General features: G+C 37.0%; 2 protein-coding genes across 2 annotated transcripts in view; both read right to left on the bottom strand.

The window, feature by feature from the left end:
- The window catches only part of LOC137580834 (uncharacterized), a 63,491-nt gene extending 57,923 nt beyond the window's left edge, over nucleotides 1-5,568 (bottom strand). Inside the window, 2 exon segments of the mRNA XM_068294965.1 lie at nucleotides 3,692-4,418; nucleotides 5,534-5,568. Of these exon segments, the coding sequence (XP_068151066.1) occupies nucleotides 3,692-4,418; nucleotides 5,534-5,568 (762 nt within the window).
- On the bottom strand, nucleotides 2,700-3,520 carry LOC137581450 (uncharacterized). The gene has a single exon (XM_068295688.1). It carries the CDS (start codon nucleotides 3,397-3,399, stop codon nucleotides 2,833-2,835), a length of 567 nt encoding a protein of 188 aa, XP_068151789.1. The 5' UTR covers nucleotides 3,400-3,520; the 3' UTR covers nucleotides 2,700-2,832.
- Nucleotides 5,569-26,613: the final 21,045 nt, after the last annotated feature.

A 26,613-nucleotide genomic window follows, 5' to 3' on the forward strand; every position in this document is an offset into this window, starting at 1 on the left:
AATGCGTATATAGCGCATAGGGTATGCAAAAGTGGATGGTTTTGTTTTAGTATTCATTTAATTAGTGTGTGATTTGCTGTTAGAGCAGACGCAGGGAAAAAATGGCTGCATTTCAACGAGTGAGAAACGAGAATGCCGCAAGTATGCAAGCTCTGAGTGAATAACTGTTGTTTGTATCCGTTTTAAGAGTATTTATGACAGGGGAAATTGTAATTTGAATTTTCTTTATAATAAAAAAGGGTTTAGAAGGGAAATTATTACATTTTGAAATAAACGTTTGGATATAAAAGAAGTTATAATAACGTGGGAATAGAAAAAAAACTTGGACTAGGTTTTTGATACCCTTTTGAGGTTCAATGGAGATAACATCTTCCAAAATCATGTATTTGTAGCTTTTACGAAAATGAATAAACCATGTGAAGTTTCCTTCTTTTAAATCAGGATTAAAATGATGAGTTATTGACCTTGGACTATAAACAAAAAGTGGCGTGTAGCAAAAAGTAAATGCAAGTAATTTAAATTTCAAACTGACAATTAACCTGGCATTTGTCACAATTAACACGAATCACTCCATGCATGTGAAGCAGAGCTCGGCAATTACGAAATGGTTGGGAATGATGGCCACTTACTCCCCCGCATTATCTATGCGCTTCCAACTACCAACTCCCAGCCCAGTTTGTGCTAGTTTCAGTTACTGTTTGCTGTTGTTCTAGCGCTTGCTTTTTTATTCACCCCTTTGTAGCTTTTGTTCGGAACTGTCGTTATTTTGCATCCAGTGACAGAGGCAGCGGCTGAGGCAGAGTCACATACACGAGCCCCGCTGTCATGCATAACAAATCTCTTTGACACATTTGATGTATGCATTTCTGCAGCGGCGGCAGCAGCAGCAGCAGCAGCTGCAGCTGCTCCACTTTGAGTTGTTGCTACCAAATTGTGGTCCATGGGTCTTTTGGCCTGGAGGCTGCGTGACTGTTATGCCACTGTACAAGCCGGGTTCAAACAGCAAACATAATTTAGTAGCATCGTTTTTAGGGTTTTTATTTACGCTATGCGTTACATTTAGCGCCCATTTAGTTGTTAGTCTCTGTCTAAGCTCGACAGACTGACTTTAAATTCATCTCCAACTTCTTCAAGCGAAACTGAATTAATGACTCTGCAGCAAAAAAAGCTACAAACATATACGCTTAAAGTGTTCTACTTGAATTTATCAATTCGATATTCGAAGCAAACTAAATTTATACGCAAAAAGATTTTTTGGCACAACAGGAGCGTATTCAAATCATTTGAGTTGCCTTGAGAATTTAAACTCCTAAATATTTGGCTTTACTTCATGCAGAGGCATTCATGACCTTAGACATGCCAATCCGCTCCTGTAACAAGCACATGCAGTGCCTTTGGCCTTAGGCCACATTAAATTTAATTATGCCATAGACACCATATACGCATCTCAGAATAGGAACACACAAGCAAAAAAACGAAGCCCATAAAGGGCGTGCGAAAAGGTCGAAGAAAAAGGTTTATCTTCTTGGTCAGAACCCCAGTAGCCCATTCCAAAAGCGTAGCTTTCGTTAACGCCCTAATTGAATTTGCTACGGTCAGCAGCATCGACTTTGACTTCATCATGAGCATTGTCGGAGTCTTCATCATCACAATGAACAGCATTACCATTACCATCACCATCATCCTCATCATCATCGTCTCCTGCCCAGTATCTTCTGCCGCGCTCCTGGGATTTGAAATTGAATTCTGTTACGGGAAAAGACATTTGCATTGATTTGCTCTTTTCTCTTATTTTGATGCGTCGTCTGGCCTGATCTGGTCTTTGGGTATGAAACGCATTGCCATTAATAGAAATTTCCTTTGAATTTTGATTGCTTTATGTTCTACCTCAAATTCCCAACCGCGCCCCTCGTTCTGCTCCCTTAGCCATGGCCTGTTATTGTTGTCTCTTCCTGTGCCCAGTGTCCCCTCTTCCAATGCCGATGATTATTTTTTATTTACTTTGTCTTGTCCAATGTTAAGTGGAAATTGAAATTTTCATATTTTCATTACATAAATCGAGCATCTCTTAGTGAAGCGGGGGGGAACAGGCCAAGGGCGGGGCAGACCTTAGTATAATTCTTTTGCTGTCGCCTGTCGCAAATAATTTATGCAAATATTTAACAGTGGCGTGAGTTGCATATTTTACAGGATGGCCAATTTGTTGGTATTTTCTTGCCCTCATTTAATGCTGGACGACTTTTTTTTTGTTGTGAAATATTTTTTGTATTTGAAAAAGGTAATTATGTAAGTGTAATATAGATTTTGTTATGCAAATATTGAAAAAGAAAGGAAAACTTGCTGATAGAAACGTTCTAAAATATGTGTTTTTGCTTGAAAAATCAAGCAAAATGTTTGCCACTACGAAGAAGATATTTATAAAGAAAATTACAAAAAATTCTAATGAAGATTAACTTGAAGCTTGTTAGTTTGCAAGCATTGGCTAAAAACATCGGCCTTATGCCAATTTGATTAAATATCCTTTAAGGGGTCAATGAATAAACCAAAATGAAAGTCAATGTGGTGGGTGGAGAGTAAACTTGGTGGTTAATAGAACTATCTTTCTATCAATCTAGATTGATTCTTTATCTCCTTTCACTAGGATTACAAATTTTCGTGCCTGATATCAAAACTGTAAGTAATAAAAAACTTTATATGTATTTGCTTTGTGCTGCTTTGACGTTCATGTATTTTGACATTATTTGAAAGTATGTTGTTCTAGAAGATGTGTGTGTGTTTTTGTGTATATGGGTTTGCATTGTGGGTGTGGGTGGGAGTAACTTTTGTTTAGTACTAAATCAAATTGGTCTTCTTCATGACAGCCAAAAACTCTTCGCGACACACTTCTCCATCGCCATCCAAGTCGGCCTCATCAATCATCTCTTGTAATTCCTCATCGGTTAAATTTTCACCCAACTCTTGGGCTACGCGCTTCAGATTGTCAAATGAGATTTTGCCAGAGCGATCATCGTCGAAAAATAAGAATGCTTTCATCATATCCTGTTTGGTATCCTTCTCGGCCATCTTGAGACGCATTAGATACAAGAAATCATTGAATGCTATACGGCCCGATTTATCTTTATCGATTTCCTCCATCATGCGTCGAATTTCTTCCTTCTTGGGTTCGAACCCTAACGCGCGTATGGCCACACGAAGTTCTTTTACCTCTATAAATCCTGTGCATTCGGTATCAAATAGATCGAAGGCTTTCTTAATATCGATTTTCTGCTCCAATGACAAATCGAAAGTGGGCAAACCCTTGGTGCGTTTCTTCTGGCGAACCTTACCCAACGACTGCACCGATTGCAGCGCTGTGGCCGTAGAGATCATGCTACCTAAATTGCTGTTAGTCAGTTCCATCGTTTGTTTTCTCCCCTTTTGTATTCTGGAACAATATTTCCCTTCAAAAAATTTCTGTTCCTGTCTAAGTTTTTACATATGAATCTTTACAGTATTTGAAGCAGTATGAAATTTTATAAACTAATTGACAGTTTACTTAGCGTTGACTTTGTCAATGATGAGTTGTTGAAGCCTTTCTACTTTATTGTTCTAAAATCATTCTCATTTGGACTTACATTTTTCAAAACGTTACTTAGTTCAATCTACCGTCAGCTGTTCATGTCTACAAACTTGAATGTTGATTGCTACTCACCTGTAAAAGGTCTTCACTTGCCTCTCCACCAGTTCCAGTTCCAGTGAGTGTTAGCGATAATTTGCGATTACGTTCGCGTTCCAGTCTCATGAGTATTTGTGCGTTTTGCTCGCAGGTGTAGGTATGGGTTTTCCGACGACGCTCCAGGCTGTATTCATAGAGCGGTCGTGCGGCATCTGGCTGAAGTTGTGCCTCATCGCCGGCATCACAACTGCAGAGCGATTGATTGCTGCGTCCTTTGCTGCGCTTGAGCGAGCCGCGATGCGATGAAGCTGGTGTAACACGCTGCTCGCTCACATAGTTCGAGAAAGTGACCACATTGTGGTTGTTGCTCTCGTAGGCGTTTGTGGGGCGTATTGTAGGGCAACTGGGTGCCACCACACCACCCACACCGGCGCCCACGCCAACAACAATGCCAGTGCTGCCGCCTTTTCGCTTCGATGGCGATACATAGAAGATGTCATGCTCATCGAATTCAACGCTACGCTGTGAGGATATACCAACACCTGCGGCTGAAGCTGTTAGAACACCACCAGCACCACCATTCAGAGCTGTGGTTGCTGTGGCCGTACTGCTGCTAGTGGTGCTGGCTGCACTGTTGCCTCCGCTGCTTAAATTGCAGCCATGATCAGCTAGTGAATGCAGCAGAGGATGGCCAGGATGTCGATCACGTTCGCGGAATGAATGTTGCTTATGCAGACGTGGCGTAGACGTGTCCAAGCCGTTGCTTTTTTCTCAGCTCTGTCATTTTAAGTGTGCTTCGTTTCTTTTTCCGTTTTTATCTTTTCTCTCTTTCACTTGGAGGAAGTGTTTTTCTCTCACTCTTACTTTTACTCTTGTTTTCTCTAGTGACTTGCCGCCATGTTGCTGGTACTTATTGTCATCACTGTTTTTGGGGGCTGGCTTAGCTGGTAGCTCATGAAATATTCATGCCATACACACACATACCCATACATATACATACATATATATGTAGACACGCCTGTGTGGCCCACTCCACGGGCATTAGCATATCACTTTGTGTGCGCCGTTCTTTGATTTATTATATTTTTAATTTAAAATTTTTCCCCTGTGCTCTTCTGTTACTGTTCTGAGTGAAGCTCAAGCTGGGGCTAAGCCGGCTAACGATTTCCTTATGTCAATACAGAAAATTCACAATCCGATTTGCCAGCTAACTGTTTCAATTGTGTAGAGCTCCCAGTCCTGCAGTCCTTCCAGTGGGTGTTGCTTTTGGCTTAAATCGCTGACATCTCATTGGCAGGACGCCCTTTTCGCATTCGCTTACATTTTCATTCTTTTTGCTAAGAATCTCTCTCAGTTGTTTTCCAAGTATGTTTGTTTTGTTAATAGACTTGGCTTAGTTACTTGTTTGTTTCTAATAACTGCAAAGAGAGCAAAGCAAAAAAAGGCGAAATTGTTATTGAAGCAAATTGTAAATTGATTTTTATTGTTGGCTTTTTGTTTTTTGTTTGTTTTGGTGTTTTCTTCAAGGAGTTTTGCCAAGAAAAAGAAACAGGAAGTGTATAAAAAATTGGGACTTTAAGTTTGTGCCAAGTCAAAATTGTAATTTATTTGTTTTTCCAATGTTTTTTTTTGGGCTGTGTACAATTCGAGCATTAAACTAGATAAAAGGGTGTTAATGCTCACTTTGAAATAAAAATTCAATTCCTCTTTATCAAACTGTCAAATTTATATTTGGAGATTCTTGGTAACTTAGATAAATCGTGATGTAGAAGCAGGAAAACTGCATGTATGCTTGTGTGCGTGTAACTTCCTTCACCTTCGACATTCCTATCTCTGTTGCTCTAATCTAATCGTGTAATCTTTAACTAGTTAACTAACCACAAGCTTTTCTTCTGGTGCACAAAACCAAACATTTTGCCACGTGCCAATACTTAAATACTTTGTTTTTAGATGTTAAAGTTCATGCCGTAACTTCAAAGCAATTCTTTAAGTCAAAACAACACATAACTGCGATTTTTAAGAAGTTTCTTGATGGCAAAGATGCGTGACAACATTTGCCTCAAGGCTAGCAAAAACTTAATCAGAAATATAGCAACAACATCGAAATATAATAGCCACGTGTTTTCGATTCGAAAATAACAACAAATTGTTGAATCTGTTGAAAGTTTTCACGTGGTGACGTCAATGAAGTTGATTTAAATAAGACATAATCCTCCTTCTATGCCAATCATTGGCATTATTTTTTTGTATTGATTTCTGCTTGTTTTTTTTCCATTTCGTTTGCTCTTATTTTTGTATTTGACTCATAACGAAATTCTTGATGATGTTGTTTCTGTTGCCGACCAACGAAGAACGAAAAAAAGTTTTCATTCGATGGCGCCTTATGCTAGGCAACGATTTTTTTTCCTCTCTTGAAACATTTAATAGCAAACTTTTTACATAATCGATGATGGCAACTTTTTAATAAGGCAAAGCTTTGGCAATGGATAAAAAAAAAAACGAACAGAAACCAAAACAAATATAATCAAGCAACAAGGCCCTGGCCAGGCAAGAAAATTTTTCTACGACTCTGAGCCTAAAAGTATGCAATGTAATAATAACGTTAAAAGATAATGAGCAACAGCAGCGGCAGCCCCAACAACAACAACAGCAACAACAAGTGGCTGACATTTTTGTGTGTTTTTGGCAGATGAAGTTTCTACCCCAACCCCATCTTTGTGGTGGAAGGAGTAACAAATAGGCAACTTGAGTAAACTTTCAAGAGTCAAAACATTTGCCCGCCCAAACTGCCTGCTTTTGTCAATCTCATGTGCATGTATGGGAAAATGGGTGTGTGTGTCAGTGTGTATTTGTGATATTTATCGCTTCTTAAGTATTTTTAAGAACTTTTGCCACGGTAACTTTTACTTTCCTCGCCTCGGCGACAAGAAACAACACCGACAACACCAACATTTTTATCTTTGGCATATTTCGAGTGGCACTTCACTTGTCACACAAGTCTCGTTTGTCGTCTCGTTCGCGCCATGACAGCGGTCCCTAAAAACACCCTTCACAGCATTCTTTTTGCAAGTTTTGAAGGCTTTAATCAACTTCTTCGTATTAAGTTTAACGAGCGCGAGTAATGAGTTAATTGTTTAACATTGGCTTTAGCAGAAAGAAGAGGAACAAAACACGAAAACTGTTGCGCTCGCCTTGTCCCGTTGATAAACGTAAGAAGACGAATTAGACTTGAACTAAATTATGGCTTTAATTTTACAGGCGGAATGCAAATTTATTGATTATCTTGGCCTTACGATTTCTGGTTACTTGGCAGACATATATAGTTCACTGTATAACTTTTTGCATCCAAATTAATGATCCTAATACATTCGAACTTATTTATTATGTAATTATGAATGACTTTTTAAGAACTTTAGTTATTGCTTTTGAATTCACTAGATCCAAAATATTATAGTTTTTTAAGCATTTTAAAATATATTGGAATAGTTTGTAGATAAAACAACAATCACCAAACGAACACTTCATTTCTCAATCCTAAATGTGACAGGTTATGTTTCTTAGAGAATCTATAATCAAAGAAGACTTTGTTTGTCCAGCTTAAGCCATTATGTCATTAGTTTGTGTCATCTCTACCATATATTGGCATTATTCAAATAATCCAATGCTCAGTATATTAAAATCAAATAAATATAACAAATAATAAAGATTTTCAAGTAAAGTATTCATTCAATATCCTGCATAAATTTATATTGTATTATCGTAAACCTTATTAGTTTCCTCAAGTCTTAAGTCTATTTTTTATTTGACTAGGAAAATTCGAATATAATCGTTAATAATGGCCTTGGCCATTCGTTTGATGGCAAAATAAAACCTTTTAAATTTTACAATAAAAAATGTTCAATGGGTTTGTAAATTGAATTCCATATTCATACTTGATGGATCATTTACAGTAAAATATACGAATTGTTATTTTTCTTTGCTAATTCCATGCTTTTATCTCTCTCTCTTTGCTCTAGTTACTCAGATTTCAAAGGGAAAACAATTGCTCTAAATGATTTGCTGACTGCAACTGCAAATATTGGGAATATTAAATTACCGTCTATAATGTTTACCCAGTGCACTTTTCTATATTTATATGGGAATCTGTTTGGTTTTTGTTGTTGTTATTTTTACATTTTGGTTTTTGGTTTATTTTACTTTTCTTTGGAAATGATTTATTGCATAAATTTCATTAATTTGGTGCGCTGTCATAAAAACGACAGCTACGAGCACAGAAAAAATGAAATAAAATAAATTTGATTTGCGCGTGTGTCAGAGACTGTCTGTATGCATGTCTGTGTGGCTATGTGTGCGTGTGTGTGTGTGTGTGTACCCGACGCATTGGTGTTAAACAAATTTTTATAGCCTACCTATGGGCGCGACATACATACATGGTATTTATGGCTTGCCACCAGCAGAAGAGAACACAAGAGTAGGAACTCATTATACGATGTTTTCTCCGCACCGTTTGGCAATTGGAATTTTAAAATATTTTCAAGCGCCCGTTGTTACACATAGCACACACACACACGTACACACACGTATACACAATGTCAAGAACACATGTTTTTCGAGGTTGCTACGTGTCAAAAATGAAAATGCAACAATGTTTGGCGGGTTTATCAAGTTATCCCAACTCTGTCATAGGGCAGGGGGAGGGGTAGTGATAGGCAGAGGGCCGTGGTGTCTGTGCCGACGTTTTGGCTCTCGGTCGTGCATAAAAATTCATCGTAATAGATCGCGTCTAATTTATGAGCGACGCGAGCATTACAGCAACTTATTACACATACGCAGTATGGGTGCCCAAATAAGTATGCTATAGCCCAAGAGAAGAACTTCGTTTCATTCGCTTCGTTTTTTTCTAATTTACGCCTTGCGTGCACAGCAAAAAAACAAGCAAATATTTGGCCCGGGTTGAGCATTTTCCATTAAGTCTGCAACTGCTTTCGTCATAATTCATGAGGCTGACACTCACGCACATACAGAGACACTCTCACACACACATACACTCATACAGAGTCACAGATTGGGGCATGTTAATTTGTAGGCCACTGCAAGCGGAAGTCCTTTTGAGGTCTTTAAACGCAAATGAAAGGCGAACTGAAGCTTTTACTGCCTCCCATTAACTCATGTATCATTTGCTTGTGTGTATGTGTGTGTGTGTGTGTGTGTCGCCTATCCCTATTCCCATCATCTGCTTCTATCTCTCCCTTTCTCTCATTCTTCGCTGAGTGCGTGTTGCTCTAAATTAGATTTTCATTTGCGTGGGCGTTTTATGTATGTATGTATGTCGCTCGTTTGGCTGTCCTCTTGCTTTTGGTGCTAGTTGTCAGATTGAGATGGTTTTTGAGGGTTTCTCTGGCCAATTTCAAGCCCTCCATGGAATTTATGACCTGGATATAAAACCCTTTTTGACGATTCATTTACAGGCCCAAAAATAAAATCAATACACAAAATTAATTAATCTAACTAAAGCGAGCCCTCCAGTAGTCATAAAACCAAAACTAAATATTACATCATACAAAAGTTCAACAAAAATGTTTTCTATTCTGACCAGCAAACTTGTTAACTCTTTAAGCTCAATAAATTTGCATCATTTACAACGAAACCTTTTTAAACCTAAAACCTTTTGTTCCATAATTGATTTCATTACATTTTTTATAGAATTGTATAAAATTCAAAACGGAAATAATACACAAATTAGTTCTGTTTGTTTCTCCTAAGTATTCTAATAAATAATTTAAAATATTAATTATACAACTTATTCCTTTTAGCACTCACTCACTTACACATGCTTTTCTTCTGAGCATTTATTAAAAATCAGGTAAATATATTTTCGCCATAAATAATTTTTGTCAATTTTCAATGAAATTTTTCTAATTAATTTCAAAGTCATTTTCACCACATTTAACCTATTATAGCGGCAGAATCTTGCCTTCAACTTTGAGAGTCAAACCAAACGAAATTTATTTAAAAAAACTTTTCTTACTCTTCTAGTTAGCCATGTCTGTGTGTGAGTGTGTGTGTGTGTGTGTGTGTGCGCTTTCTCTCGATGCAATTCCATTCACAACTCATATTTCTAGACTTACGCTAAGTGCGTTGACTGCACTTTTTGGCGTGAGCGAAAAAAACTTTTAGCGAAAGCCAAAAAGGAAAAAAACACACACACACACACACAAAAAGGAGTCAACTGGCTATCTGCAGAAAATCTCTGACTCTCACTGTTGCTAACTCTGTCCTTCTCTGTTTCGCCCCTTTTTCTGCTTCTCTTGGGGGGTCTATCTTTCTCTGTCGTTTTGGGTAATTCGGCTTGCATCCGTTTCTAAAAAGTTACGCTGCATTTGCAAATTCAAGTGGTGGGGCAAAAGGCTTTTAGCTGACTTACACACTCGCACACACAATTTCACATACACCACACAAACACATACTAATATATTGTCCCTCTTCCTGTCTTCATACACTTCCCTTTTAGTGGCCTCATAAAGCTTGAGCTTAAGCATGTCAGAAAAAAGAACAAAAAAATACAAAAAAAAAGGAAAGAAGGAAAAGGGTTTCCTCTTTTGACTTTACTAAAGAAAATCCCTGCATAAAAATTGTGCGTGTATAAGTATATATGTATGTATATACATGTACTTGTGTATGTGTGTGGGCGGGTCAAAAAACAAGCTAACAATGGGCTATGCGCGTGACTTTAAATAAAGAAATAACTTGCGAATAGTTCAAGTCGAACAATGCTCCGCGTTTGCACTAGAATTTAACATGAATACGCTTTTATATATACAGATATATCTACATAGATCTACGTATATATATTTCAAGAGCTTGACTTTGCCACAAAAGAGTTGGCTGGGCTAGGGCATGCTATAGGCGTGGCTTTTGCACAAGTTTTGCATTTTTTACGTTGTCCCTCGTCTGTCTCCTTGCCACTGCCCTTTTTTTTGACAGTCGGCGACAAAAGTTTAGCACTTGCAATTTTTTTGTCGCTTCATCTTTTTCCCGCTTTCTTAACACCCTTTGAAAAGGTAATTTGACATGTTTGTTTATTTTGTTGGGCTGAGATTTGGATATTAGAGATTTGTGCTACTTTGTTAAGTAATAAAGTTAACTAGTCATTAACAAATGATTCTAATTAATTTCATGTATATATGGGTTTGCTTTGCAGAGAAGAGTATATCAAAGTCGTTATAGCAAAGTTATTCTTCTTCTGTATAAAGTTTCCTTTCTTCTTCTGCTTTGTTTTAGCCATATTTTGTGGCAGAAGCTGAGCTTTAGTCGTTGTTATTATTTTATTTATGGTCCACGCATTTCGAGTGCATTCTGACTTATTTAGTTACATACCTTGCACTTCCGTTGCAGTTTCCCCAGACTTTTCACTTTGGCTTCCTCTTGCTTAAAATGTTTTCTTTATCGCAGCTGTAAAGAAAGAAGAAAGAAGTACTTAAGAAAAATGTGTATTCACTTTCTTATGATTTTTCTAAGCCAATAAGGTTTTTATTTAGTACCCATCAAATAATACCATAAATCGTTGGCTCAAAAAATTATTTTAAACAAAACTTAATAAAAAATTTGCATTGCAAAATATAACTACGAGTCCATTAAAAAGATCTTGCAATAAAAACTTTAAATTTTTAAAGATAATAATAAAATTGTCAAAGTTTTTATATTGCCCCCAAAAGCGTAATAAATTGAATATATATTTATATTGATCTAATAAATTTAAGCGAATCTCTTATCGTAAAAAGAAGACTTTCTTTAATTTAAGAGCTTTAATTCGTAGATTGTCTTTGACATAAATTTAATGCTTATTTTGGAATTATGTAAATTTTTATTGTCTTTATTTTATTTTTTACCCATAAACTTAATCTTAAATAAACTGAGGAACCATCTTCCATTGTTTATATATTATCTCTTTAGCCAATAATTTGCAATATGAAGAATAAATTAAAATTGTGTTCTATATATTTTATTTTTTATTGTATTATTATTTTATAATTATTATTTTTGGTGTTCATTTTATATTAAATGGAATTTAATATACTTTCGCCTTTTAACGATGGCTTCCTATAATTTGCATAAAATTAATTAGCATAATTATGCTAGCCATGAAGAAATGTTGGCCAACAATTATGAAAGCTACATACTCGATTGCGTGTGTGTGTGTGTGTGTTAGCCATAACAGAAATGCATTTTATGCAGGACAGGACAGCAGCCAGTGGCATTACACATTGCGATAACTAACACAAACTTATTTATCCCTTGGGCTCGATTTATATTACTTCCCCGTTAGCCATGAAGGCAACTGCCATACACAGCACACACTTGCACACACCACCACACAACACACCACACACAAGCACATGGGAGGTGAGGTTAGAATTCCAAGGTCTGCGCTGTAAATTTATCAGTGTCAAAAATAATAGCGCTCCCGTTTTCGCTTTTAATAATTTCCCTTGCCAGGGCGAGTATTTGGAGCGGAAATTGCTGCTGTTGCTGCTGCTCTCGAGTCGAAGAAGGACGAAAACAATGGACTCAGCCTCTCAGTGCAAGGCTCGCTCGTGGGCACAACCATGTGTGTGTGTGTGTGTGAAAATGTGGTAGTGGTGCCAGTGCCTCATTTAAATTATTTCAATTCCAAATGGTCGAGCTTAGTAAATAGAATTTTGTGTCCCCTTAACCAAATGGGAGGCCAACAAGTTTTGCTGCTACTCTGCATTCATACTTACCCTGTATTCTGTAGAAAACATGTCGATCTAATCTAATACGCCATGCTTTAATATATAATATGTTCAGACCAAATATACTTTGGGCTAAGTAAACTCCTCCAAATGTAAGATTTTTCTCATTTTATCATGTAAACCTTTTTACTTCCAATGTCAATGAATCTATGCCAATATTTAAAAACTCTTTTATGAAGTTTCGCTAAGCTTCTTTTAGTAACAATCTGATGCAACTTTTTGCAGGGTATTCGAATAGTCTTTATATTGCAAGCACCATTAGTCTCTCCATTTGTTTGCTTTCGCTTCTGGTGGCACTGGGACAACATCAAAGACATCGTTAATTTAATTGAATTTCATTTTTGAGTTGATTTCCATTTTGTTCGATTTTGTTTTCGTTTGAGAAATGTATGTATTAGAATTTAGTCACAAATTTTTTAAGGCAGTTGCTTAATGTGTATTTACTTGGGCAAAAATTATTGACATCTTTTGATATTTCACTTTTGGATGTTTCTTAATCTGGTTTACGTGAACGAGAAAGAAATTTTAATTGCAATTGTCAAATAAAAATATCTTTAACTCATTTTTGGAGAGAAAAATTGAAACAAACTACCGAATGGTATGCCCATTCTTAGCCATTAGCGCTTCATGATACCAAAAGCAAAACTCTGAAGAACTCGGCGAACATTAAGCAAAAAACTTTCGACATAAATTTAAGGCCTGGTACTCATAAATATGGGGCTCTCCACTTATAGTATGCACGTTCTCGATTAGAGAGAGGCCTGGACATTAAATATGCAGGGGCAGGAAAAGTGCCAACTTTTTGTTATTTTGCTCTTTTGTTGTACACTTTTTTCAGCTATTGACTAAATACTTTGGCAAATTCATAAATTTAAGCACATCATAATAACATAAATATTTAAAATGAAGAAAAGAACGACGAAGGAAAAAAAAAGAAGTGACTATACATAAGCGTAATATTCAAGAGAGAAAGAAAATTGAGTTGAAAAGTTTTGACCGTCTGCTGCCAGCATGTGTTCGGGAAACTTTATTGGCTTGATTTTTGGGCATCATAAAAGGCAGCAACAGAGAGTGAAAGAGAGGTATGCAGGAGGACGAGAGGAGAGAGAAAGTTGGCAGTTGCTTGCTTATTCATGAATGTCTATCAAAGCCTACTTAATGCTCAATATTGGCCTCGGCTTAAACAGTTTTGACCATTTTGTGAGCTACTCGAGAGCTGCTGCTGCTTTTTTCTTTGCTTCCCCCGTGTCTTCCGTTATTTTATTTCATTTTGTTTTTGGTTTTGACACAAACTTGGGTATGTTTTGGAATCGGGGAGAAGATGATCCTTTCTATGCCCTATAAAAGGAAGACTAATTAATCTTACTTCCTTATCTTTTCTTGTACACCGAATTCAAAGACACATTTAGATATCTTCGCATTATGCAATGATAATATTGAATTATCTTCTTTTTATCGAGATTTCACAATTAACTCGAGATAAGACACAAAATTGTTTATGTGGATAATAGTTAAGACTTGTGTTGCTGTCTAATATACTCTACGCGCTTTGGCTCACAGGGTATAAAAAAAACGAAACGAAAGAAAAGTTTGTTATATTTATAAGCTCCTTGGACATGGGGCCATGTAATAATCCGCATTGATAGTAAATAGCCGAAGAGAGAAAATTTTTGGGGTATTAATATGCAGTGTTGAACTTGTCTGAAGATGGCTCAAAGGTGAGATAACTGGGGCTAGATGGAGGCCATGTCCTGTCTAAGGTGTTGTTGGCTGCCATTATCATCTTCACACACACCCCGAGTCAGAGAGGCAGACAGAAGTGTGTAGAAAAATTGGCATTAGATTTTAATAAGCCAATAAGTTTGCTCTCGCAGGTATGCCCAAGAACCTGTTCCGCATTCACATCACCCACCCATCCTGCTCGTCATCATGGCACATAGAGCGCCGGCAGTGCGAGAGAGAGTGCATTAATATTTATATGCGTATTACAGTTGATTGTAGCCAAGAAAGTCTCCGGGACTGCCAGGGAGTAGTCCATGCGTGCGTTATAAATAAAATTAAATGTATCAGTTAAGTTGAATTTTCGTTTAGGCCAGCGAACACAGACACAAACCGAGCTATAGATACGCAAGCGGGGTAGGCGAAGTCATCGTGTCGATAATTCGACTTGGTTTTTGGTTGAGATAATGAGATTCCCCCGTTAGGGTTGTTCTCTGATGGTAATAAGTAAGTCCTTTTCTTTCCTGGTGGCAGGGTTAACGATGCGGTCGTTAGCGTAGAAATTGACTTGCTTCTTTAAAGTGATGTTGAGGTTGAAAACGCTTTCTGGGAAAGTAAAACTGATGAGATTCTTGTTTTGGTATATAGACACAACGCGAGTACTTGTGATAACCATTTTAATTAGATTCTGAAATAGGATTATCCAACGGTATGCCATATCGTTTGTTTTTATAATGTTCATTGGCAGTAAAAGGTGTAGTCCCTAATCGGTTTTCCCTGAATTTAATCTTGGATCATAATGCAGCATCAAGATTGCTGCAAATTCTATGTAAAGCTAAAAGAACGTTGAAACGTATCCAAATAGACAACTTGTCTTAGGTTGACTAGAATTATTTCCAACTGAATAAAATTTATGCTAAATTTTATGACCAATTCAAAAATGTGGACTAGTTTAATTCATGTTTATCGGAGTTTATGTAAAATTCGCCTAGAATATCTTAAAGTAGTTGTCTCAACTCCCTGAAGGATCTGGTTTTGCATCACCTATCCCCTATATCTGTATCTATGTTCAAGTTTTGGCCTTAACATCTTTATCAAACATTTTTCGTGTTACAAGCACGCGACTGAAATAAAAATAATGAGCATGAAGCAACAAAGAGGAGCAACGAGCAGGGATAGATACTCTTATCTCTCTAGATAGATAGAGACAGAGAGAGAGAAAGAGAGATTAGGGTGGAGTTGAGGCATTTTGTGGCTTTTCCTGTTGCCTGTCAAAAGGAGAAGAAGCAGTAGGAGCTACAACAAGAACAATACAAAGAATTAACTCACATGCCTAGCATAATAAACATAACGTTGCTTCTTGGAACTGACTTTTGTGTATGCTTTTTAGCTGAAAAGACCTCTCTACCCTCTCTAACCCTCCGTCACCATCAGCTTGCTTGCATCTACTACCACTAGCCCGGTTAACATGTTTTCCTCTTTGACTTTTGCTTTAACTCTGGCTCTGGGATTGCTGGCATATCGCCTGGAGCGGCACGAGCATGTAAGAAAATGGCAAAAACTTGTAGTCCTTCATCTTGGGAGCTTGAAAACGGAATCGAAACCAATGCGCAAACAACATAATTAGTTACCCAAGGAGTTCGAGTCTGAGTACGTGGCTAATTGAGAGACTTGTGCGACAGAGAGACACACGAGGCAAAGAGGCAAGAGGCATCTGTATACGAACAATTAAATTATACATTTCCTGAAGCCACTTAAAGCATTTTACCTAAAAAGAAATAATAACTTTATGATTTACAAATGGGAAAAAATAGACGTCCCCTCTCTCTCTCTCTCTCTCTCTCTCTTTCTGTCTTTCCCTTGAATTGAAGTTGAAGCCGGAAAATTAATTTCCCAAGTGCATTATTTGCAAGGGCAGTTGCTCCTTCAGTTTGAGTTGACTCCCAGCAGGGCATAAATCGACGTAATGGCAAAAAATTTGTAGCCAAACATTTTGGAGAACACAAAAAATAATACAAGCACCAAATAAATGAATGACTTCACTCATGAACCATGAGTGTGTAGGCGTTCCTTTATGGTCAACAAAAGACAAATCAAAAGCCAACAGCTGCCGCCGAATAGCACAAAAAATGAGAGTCTTATGATTTAAAATCACATAAAAAATGGTGATGAAAGCCCAAATTAAATGTTAGCTAAAGGCATTTTTAAAGTCATGTGAAAATTTTACTCCCAAATTTATGAATTTGAAGCTACTTGTCAAACACATTTAAAGGCAGGATAAAGGTAGTTAAGGAATTGGAACTCAATATATATATTTTATACCTTATACTTTCCATTTGGTATAGGCCATTTGCAGAAAAAACTTCAGAAGGGAAATGAAATTAGGAAATTCAAATATTCAGTTAAGTCTAATCTAATTCTGATTGTTACCTTTCTTCTTTAGCTCCTTTCCTTTTTGAAAGAAGACGTTTTTCCACGCAAGTAGCACATGTGAGTATGTAAATATGAGTAAGTGACTCTCTGTACACTCACACCCACACACTGCCACCCACACACATACCTTTATGTGAGTATAAACATTTATATCAATATACAAGAGAAAACATTATGACCAAAAGGAAACGCTCATAAAAAATTCAAAACGGCTTAAGTAGCTTCAAAGTAGCACAAGAAAAAAGCACACAAAAAAAAAAAAACAAACGCAAACAGCAAAACGAAAGTGAAAAGTACACACGGCTAAAATGTTGGATGAAGTTAAAGGAAAATGGGTGGGGGGTGTGGCATTAGAAGGAGCTGGAGATGGAAGTCAGCAGCTTGTTTGAACTGACCCGACACGCATGTTTATGTGCTTTTTACAGCTGCTCCTCGCTTATCTTTCACCGAAACTTTGTGTGTTTTGAAAATGATTTTAAAAATAACTTTTGCGGTCATTTTACTAAATGCTGCGGGAAGGTACAAAGGACAAGGCAGGAACTTCAGACAAGGGGCATTGAGCTGAAAGAGAGAGTGAGAGATAGAGAGGGAGTGAGTCAGGATAAGGGTTATACAAATGTGAACTTCGGCCGTGTAAAATTTATAGGTCAGGCTTAGCTGTTGCCAGTCCCTATCAGGAACATCCGGCCGCCCCTCCCCCACAAAAGGAGATGAGATGCCTGGAGGGTGGCAGAGAACTTGTTGTTACATTTTCTGCTTCAACTGTTTTTTCGGTTTTTGGGTCCAATTTTGTTTTACTTTTTTGAAGGCTAGTCTGCAAAAGCGGGACATGAGAATCAAGAGGAGGAGGATGAACGAATCGCCCTCAAAGTTATTTATTGTGGTTTTTGTTTGCCGAGTGTGTAAATCCCAGCGACATTTTAAAATAGCAGCGCTAATTTCATTTTCACGGGTCATGCCCTTGTATACATTAAAGTTACATAATCGAAATTAAAATTGCATGAGCAAAACCTGAAGTAAATTTTCAAATAGTTATAGTAGATATCGTCCGAAGTTGGAGTTAGGAGAATCTGAAAATGCGAATGTCTTGAGAGTTATTATCAAAAATTTTGGATAGTCAGATGAAATACTCCTTGAGAAAGGCTGCGGTTTGGGTAGTTGTCGACAAAAAAGTCCTTTAAGGTTTTCGCTAAACATTTACTAGAATTTGCGTAATGTAATGCTGATTAGTTTCGGTTATATAACGCTCTAGTTCACTTCTTTTGTAATAAAAACTTTGTATTGTGCAATGTGGAAATGTCGGTTATTGCAGCTGCCCCATAAAATGTGTGGACCCTAAGAAATTGGCAAAAGTTTCTTCGTTGTTCAGTTTTCCATTTCCAGCTGCCAAAAGATAAAAACGCACTTTACAGGTGGCAGGCGCCCTCAAAACAAAAAACAAAAAAATAACAAGAGGCAGAAACACATGCACATGGTTTTATTTTCTTACTTTCTTTTTTTTTTTTTTTTTTATTATTATTGTTGAACTTTAACATGGCTACAATATAAATTAAAATGGCAGCCACTCCAGGTGAGTGGTGGCATGGGGCGGGGGGAAGGCAACGAGGTTTATATGTTGCGCACTTTACGCGTCTCTTTGGCTGTGCCTCCCTTTGTGGCTGCCTTTTGCCTGCACTTTGGCTTCTGGCAGCTGCCATACGATATTACGACATACAAACATACATATACATAGATAGCTATGCATGTATGTATTTATCTGTCTGTGTGTATGTAGAGTAGAGCCTACACTACACTACAGTAACAAGGCGTCAGGGGAGTCGGCAGGATGTTGAAACAGATTCGACTCTTAATAATTTCCGCACTCGAGTTGATCGAAATCATAAAATTTTATGAGCCTGCGAAAAGCAAGTAAGTGGAGTTCGCCCAAAATGGCTGCCGCTCTGCAAAAGAGACAGATAAACAGACCGAACGAATGAGACAGAAACAAAAATAAAGGGGACCCTCACAACAATGCGACAGTCACTCCCCAAAAAGCACCCAGGGACTTGGCGAACCTTTGTTTTTTAAAGCCTCAAGGCAAATAGGCATAAGCTTTTTTTCCGTTGTAACTTGAATTGAGAGAGAGAGAGAGAGAGCTCTAAAGTTACAGAAGAAAGGGAAAGTGTTAAAAGGTAGAAAAAGTGTCGTAAATTTAAAAGTATTGGCCAGTTGGTTAGCCATCTTCTGTTATATTATAAATGATTGAAAGGTAAATTCACTCACTACCTGTAGGAAATAGAAAAGCTTGTGATGTGTTCAAGGACTATTCAGTTGCAATTGTCTTTTGAATGGTTTCTTGGAACACTCTTATAATTCTGTATTCAATTATCTCATTGAAATCCTCTAGCTGAGTCTAACTGTAAGGAAACAGCTCAGAAAAATGAGTCTTTAAAGTGCAGATCTCTTTGAAGTAAATCAAAACTGTTATTAAACAAATTGTTTAATACTGTCAATTTCATTATCATGTATTTGAGTATATTCATTATCTAACATTTATTCTAGAAAACTTTGACAGGCAAATAATATACCTGTTACTAAAAAATGTTAAGCATTGTGATGATTATAATCATTTCATTGTTCAAATATTATCTCATTTACAATTTATTTTCCCTTGCTCCATAACTTTGTCAGGTTTAAAATATTCAATCCCACTTCGTTATACCCATTCCAGAACGAGTATGCCATAAAATATTCATAGTGTTAGGCAAAAGGCTTGTGTGTGTTATTTCAAAGCAAATGCATTATTAATTTGTCTTAGGGCCTTTGGATTGATGGATTGTCTCTCTCTGATTCTAAAGCTTAAATGGCAAACCTAATGTCGAGTTTCAATACAAAACTGATGCGTTTAATGTGTCTATGTGCACACGTTATGTAGAATTTATTATTTAATATTCATTAATATAAATTTTTGTCAATTATTGGTCCTCAACTCTTTTGGTCAACCGCCATTTTGGTTTGTTTGACATATTTTCACAGAATGGTCGTTGCGGGCATCAACAGAAATTCCTGTTTAAATTCTATTAATGAAGGCTAACATTCCATAAATATATTACCAATATTTTTCCGCTCAAAAACCTTTTGAGTTATGCATTGTTTCGCACATTTGGCGCGTCGATTTATTTACAACCTACCATAAATTCGACTTCTGTAAGTGTGTGTGTGTGTGTGTGTGTGTGTGTGTTGTGTGTGTGGCAGGACTCTGTCACGTGTTGCTCAGAGGCAACCACGCGTATTTATGTCTGTATGAACGTATGTTTGCCTACGTATCATAGTATACATCGTTTGGTTCGCGGTTTTTGCTTGTTTCTGGTTGGCATATTATTCATTTTTATTATATTTTGTCGCCTTAACGACCATAAATTGCATTAAAAAAGCTGTCATTGAATCGGCTTCTCCGATGAGATAATGGAACGCGGCACCAAGACCTGAGCTACCATGTCCCGTCTACCTACAGTAAAGCTAAACAACAATTGAATATTATAAGTAAGTCCAGTATTAACTAGTGGCTTAATAGACAAATTTTCTATATAAGGGTTAACTACATCAATCCAACTGCAATTGTTATGAAATTTTACATTGAGAATGCAGTTTCAAAGGAGAAACATTAAGCAAAGTTAAATCTAGAAAACTTGTGAGGGTAACAATTGTTTGAAAGTTTCTTCAAGATGTCTCAATTTTCCAATTATTCCTAAATAATTAGTTGAAAAGACTAGCCGTTGTAGTCAATACTCCCTGTTACTTTCTGACCTCACATTCGTCGTCGCTCATTCATTTAATTTATTGCCACATTTTTTTTTATTCTTTAGATATATTAAATTGTGGGATGCATGAAACAAATAAAAATAGACAAAGATGTTGACAACAAAATGCGAAAATTTATACGAAATATATTTAAAATTCATTTTCCAGTGGGTTTTGAATTTCGTAAAGTTTCATTTTATTGTCGCTTGACGATGTCCTTTCGTCTTCCCTGCTCAGTTTTTATGGCCCGGCCATGCTAATGGGTTTTGCATGCAGGCGAATTGAATAAAGGATAACCGAAACACACAAGTCAAAGTCATCCCTTTAGAAAAGGGCCAAAAAGTTAGATATACACAGAGCCACACACACACACAACACAATGTCCTTTTTTTGGAAATGTATGCGTAGAGACGGCAAAAATATTTTAGCATGTATTTTAAGTCAAATGCCAAAAAGTTGGCAAAGAACTTGGAATCGGGATTTCGCTTGAGCATGAAATGAAGCCGGATAGGAAAAAAAAAAATTGTGTAACTTAACCCGCATCAAGAATTTGTCACGATTTGTAGTCATCGTCATCGTCGTCGTCGTCGTTGCTTGGAATGAAAAATGACCAAGTCTAACGTTGCGTATACGTAATGCCTTGAATCCTGGTAAAGGCCCTATGACAATCGTGTGGTTAGATTTGTTTCTCCACTGCCCTCCATCTCCACCTCCACCTCCACCTCCACCAACTCAACTCCTCATTCACTTCACAGCACTTCACGCTTTCAGCAGCAGCAGCAACATCAGCGACTCTTTCACACATCGTTTGTCACATTGTTCCTTTGGATTTCCTTCATTTCTTCTGGGTTTTCTTTTCTTTGGTTTTCTTTTTTTTTTTTTGTTTTTTCTTATTTTGGCAAGCTTCAAAAATCTTTTCTCTTCTCCCCTTTTGTTGTTGTTGTTCCAAATAGTTCTGACATTGTTATTGTTGTTGTTGTTGTTCCCTTGGTTTGGCAATACCATTACTATTTGCTATTGTCATTGTTGTTGTTAATATTTGTTGTAATTTTTCATCTCATGCTACTCGAGGAAAGTTTTTCCCCTTCGGTTTTTGGATTTTTTTCCTGATGTAGTTTGCTTTTTGCACATTAGTGTGAATTTTCGGTTCTTGTTGTTGTGTGAGTGTTGTGTGTGGGCGTGTCAAGTGTAATCAATTTTCAAGCCATTTGTATGAAGCAAACACCTTGAATAGATTGTTTGTGTGCTTATTGTAGCAGGTGTGTGTGCAAAGAGTTCACTTACTGAAAGAAATTCTATATGTTCACTCGGCTTAAAGAAATTTCTTTAAAGATATTTTTCCAAATTTTACTTTCTTACCTACTACATAAAGTGTAGAAACTAGAGAGGTTGGAAACAATCAGTGGAAATCAAAACTGCATGAATAAGCTGTGCTGAAAGAAAGAGAAACTCTCCAAAGATTGGCAACATAGCAACTAGAGAAATTGTTTTTGTGTAGCAGCTGAGCTCGACTCTTGGTAGGCATAGAAAAACGCTTGCAATGTATTGGCCTAGATTTCAGATATTAGTCAGATGTTGTCTTCAGAGTTAAAAGAGAGATAGACCAATCAGATAGATGCATTGCATTTGATTTGCTTTAAAACTGGGAGCTACACCATTTGCTATTGTCTTCTTTCGATTCAAGTGTATACAAATGACTTTCATCCAAAGGTCATCACAGTATTCCTATTGCTTCTAGTTAATGCTCATAAGAGATCAAAAAAAGAAGAGATTTCAATGAACTTGAAGCACACGTAAGCTTAACTTTCAAACTTGTTAATCTGGATTGCACTTTTCACTACTTCCGGCCATAGCCAGATACTCACCACTTAATTTCTATTGTAGCAGTCCGGCAAAGGCATTCGATGCAAATTATGCGCTCTGAAACGAGATGATAGAAAGAGCACAAAAAAGTGATAAGTACTACAAATTTAATTACATGGCAAAGTTTGATTCTTTTGTTTTTTCTTTTTGATTTTGGTGCTACCCATAGAATTGAAAATGCTGAAAATCAGTTTGCATATATTTCATGGCACACAGTGCGTATGATTGACATTAAAACATTAATTATGCAAAACGCAGACGGACAAACAGAGAAGGAGAGACAAACAGACAGACAGAGGAGAAACTTTCTCGAGTGCATTGTGAACAGTAAAAAACTTTTGTCAGCAACCATTTTTGATTCACAAACGAGTTTCCACTTGGCATTCGTTATTTGTACATATATATATATACATATATTCTGTTGAAAGTCAAGACAAGTCAGTTACTTAATTGTTTTAGCAAATTGATTAAAAAGTCTCTATTGCTAGGGTAACTTATTCGCGCAACAACGAGCTTCATTAATATGTCAGAAACCAACCAGTGGGTGCTTCCCTTAAATGGCCGCGCCCTGTAATCAACAGCAGCAGCACCGGGAACAACAGACTTGATTGACAACAGAACGGAACAGAACGTCGAGGCACATGGCAATGAAAGGGCTTTAATCGCAGATCATTCCCTCGTTTCTCTCGGCCAGTTTGGTTATATTTTATTTATGAGAACAGTGAGAACAGCGAGCCGAAACAAACCTCTGGCCAAAAGCTGATTGCGGCTTCTGATTTTCTGCTGCTGCCTCTTGCAGAGAGTTTCAATTAAATGCAGAGATTTTTCAACCGCTTCAACTTGGCCTTGGCTGAAGCTGTTTTTAATTATATTTTCCAAAAAGTAACTTTCTCCTTCACCCTGGACGTTCGTGCGAGGTGGGTGGGGATGTCTTTGTCGGCCAACATGTATCGGGCGTGGCACTTAATTGTCGACTCGAAGCGAAATAATTTTCATATCAGCTTAAGTTGTTTGTTTGCTTGTCTGCTTAATCGAGCATTTGTCCTGCTGTAAAAGGCAGTTGAGGATGCTTAATTAAGGGGCGAGGTAAGTTCAAATTGATGTATATAGTTTATGTCGGTTCAGAAGGAGGGGTTAACCCCCAGAGGTCGATGATAGCAGAACGGAGCTGGAGACAGTAGCCTCACTGCTAACTGTGAAAGTGTTGCTAATGAATTGAAAATTTCATCCATTTCAGTGAAATGTGAAAAGAATTTAAATATTAACTTACAAAAGGAATATTGCGGAAATTTCATAAGTCTGTCGATCTTTACACTTTGACTTGAGGCAACCTACTGCTTCATTCATAAAAGATGTAAAGTCATTGATAATTGAATTCAAAGAAATTGATTTTATAAATTTTCTTAAAAACATTTTGCAGAATATATGGAAAACTTGATTAATTGTTAAATATAACTTTTTGCAGATGCCTCAAACGCACAGCTAGAATCTGTTTAGTAATATATATTATATAGTTTATTCAATTCACACGTAAAGTCTAAGTAACCACTAAAAACTTTTATGCACTTAATTAATCCAATTTATCTATTTATAATCACCTTTTTTAGAAAAGTTTGAGTGAAAAACAAACAGAGGACAAAAGGTTTGAGGCTTTTGCACTTTTCCAACGAGAAAATCAATCTACTCAACTTGGCAGACACCTTCTCCATGTTTTATGTAAACATTTTCTATTGCCACAGCAATTACCGAACTAAAAGTATATAAATTTTAAATTCCCCCTCCGCTCCGTTTCCGAATCTGTGTCTGACTACTACCCATTGCTTTATCAATTTATAAATTCCTCTATTTTTCAATTAGCTCAATTAATTTAACAAATCCCAGCGTCCAAATAACTGACCTAAATTTTTTAGGGGGCTGCATGGGAGGCGAAAGAAACTTTCTTTACACTGCCCTTTGGCCCTTTGGCTCCGGCTTTGCCCTCTCTGTCCCTGACTGCTGCTGGTTCGAAAAATGAAAATTGTGTAAGGCATTTGGCATCATGAAATATTTATAAGTTGAAATATTAAAATTTTATAAGGTAAATGAAACAAGAGAAAGACATTTAACGTAGGTTGAAATTTTTAATAAACTCAATTATGCAGTTTTTTTTTTTTTTGTGTTCTCTGGTTTGGTTTCGTCGTGACAGCTTTCGTGGCAAGCGACTGAAGTAAAATCAATTTTGCATTTGCTACTTTCAATTAAAAGAGAAACATACTTTTCTTACCCTCGCATCCCTCCCTTCGGCCACATTCTCTTCCCTGCTAACCAATCAATGTGTCAAAAGTTAATGGTGGCCGAGCCTGGATCTGCATAACGTGGCCACTTAAGCTGACAGACGAAATAATATAAAAAACTAAAGACTCTGAGCCGAAGCGAGAGTGAGAGGAAAAACACAAATTTTCCGACCACTTCATTTTGCTTTTAACGTTGGCCATTCAGTAATAAATTTTGCAGAAAATGTCCATTCCTTCGACTTCCTTCTGCCACATCCTGTTTGGCACTTTTTGTGAATTATGTGTGTGCCGCACTTGGCATCCGCTTGTCACACACTCGACACAGAGATCTTTCAACAGTTTTATACCCTCACCAATGATGACTACATAAACTTGTGTAAATATCAGCCTGATGGCAATTCATTATGAATACTGAATCAGCATCTCACAATCTGATTTCCAAATCAAAGTATTATCAATAAACATTTCATTCGGAATTTGTATTCTCATATGCTAGAAGCTGGAAATAAGATTAGAGGCATTTAATTCCTTTAATTTCCCCAACAGCTTAAGAAACACTCGTTCACTATCTCATTGCTCTTTGCATAGATGGATCTAGGATGTAAAGGATCTTGAGTTTGTTGCTCAAACCAGTTGTAAGAGTGTCTAAGCTTCGGTGTTTGGATACTACTTTCCTAGATATTTTTGTTTATTACGGCCCAACTACAGAATTGGCGTTCTTTTGTTTTTGAATAAATTTTTGGGCATTTGTTTTTGTTGTTGCTGTTGTTGTTATTGTCCTGTGGCAGCCAGAAATCAAATAAAACAAAAATGAGGAAGAGGAAACTGTATGGTGAGGGAGGGGAGAGTGACAGAAGGAACCTCGTCTTTGTTATTGCTGTAGAAATTTTTATTTATCTTATAATTATGCAAATGACTATATATGTGCTTGCCTCGGTGTGTGCGTGTGTGTATGTGTATGCATGTGTGTGTATATTTGGCTGTATGCGTATGTTGTTGTTTCTTGTTGCTTATAAAATCGCCCTCAATGTTCCGCGTGTGTCACACATTTTTGTTTCTGCATATTTTATGCCGCGTTTCTCATTCAGATTTCTGTCAACGTGGCAACCAACGGAGAGGGGCCGAAACTCTTGTGGGCTCTTGTGGGCGGTTGTGGCAATACATATAGGCCACGCCCACAGACCAATGACCAGTATGCCCTAAAAAATGAGAGTTGCTCAAGTCACTGGAAAATTTGGTTGACTCTTCACTGAAATCTTTAGGCCTGGCAAGTATTTTAAAATGTCTTCTTAAATTTTAGTTTCCAACTTAGCTAAAATTTGTTTATTTATGAAACATTTTTTGTGCCTATATAGGTTAAGGTGTTGGTAAGTACAGCTTTATCAGAGATTTCATTATAAAGGTTTTATTTTGCAACAATTTCTGGTTCAAATTGAGAGATGACAAAAGAGTATTCAACCATTGAATGTAAGAATTAGTTATTTGAGGTTTTCATTTCTCTCAATTTCAGAAGGAAAAAAAATATGTTTCCATTGTTGTTGTCTAATTGTATGCATATTTTGTTTGGTTTCTGCTTTCCTTGCCAATTGAAGGAATATAACAACAAGAAGAAGTAAAGAAAAAATGAAATCAAAATAAATAAATGAACTTATTATGCCCGAGAACACACAAAAGTTGTCCCTTTAGATGTTGCTGGTCCAGGATTAAGATGATGATGATGTTGATGATGATGATTACGAGAGGCCTCTCAATTAACAGCATTTCAATTTGAATGTTTTGTACTTTTTGCCCTTTGCCCTTCGTGCGAGAGGATCCCTCATGCATATGCATTAACAATTAATTGGGAAAAATGTTTTAGTTTCAGGGTCTCAAAGGATTCGCATTCAAATGTGGCCTGATTAGCTGGTCTGCTAGGTCCGGTCAGTCAGTTGCCTGATTTCCAATTAACTAGAAATCAAAAAGGCAAAACAACAAGAAAATCTGCCAATAGAATTTAAAATGCAAATGGATACAACAAAAACGACAAAAAAATAAAACAAGAAAACCAAACCACAACAACAAATAAGGGACAACAAAAAAAGCCTCAAGTCATTGGGGAAATCCAGTGCTGGGCAGT

Source organism: Drosophila tropicalis, unplaced genomic scaffold, assembly GCF_018151085.1.
Source record: "Drosophila tropicalis isolate 14030-0801.00 unplaced genomic scaffold, ASM1815108v1 contig_845, whole genome shotgun sequence".
NCBI classification, from domain to species: Eukaryota; Metazoa; Arthropoda; class Insecta; order Diptera; family Drosophilidae; genus Drosophila; species Drosophila tropicalis.

What these genes read in the sequence shown, in the direction of transcription:
- LOC137581450 (XM_068295688.1), bottom strand. Translation starts at nt 3,399, where the DNA reads ATGGAACTGACTAACAGCAATTTAGGTAGCATGATCTCTACGGCCACA.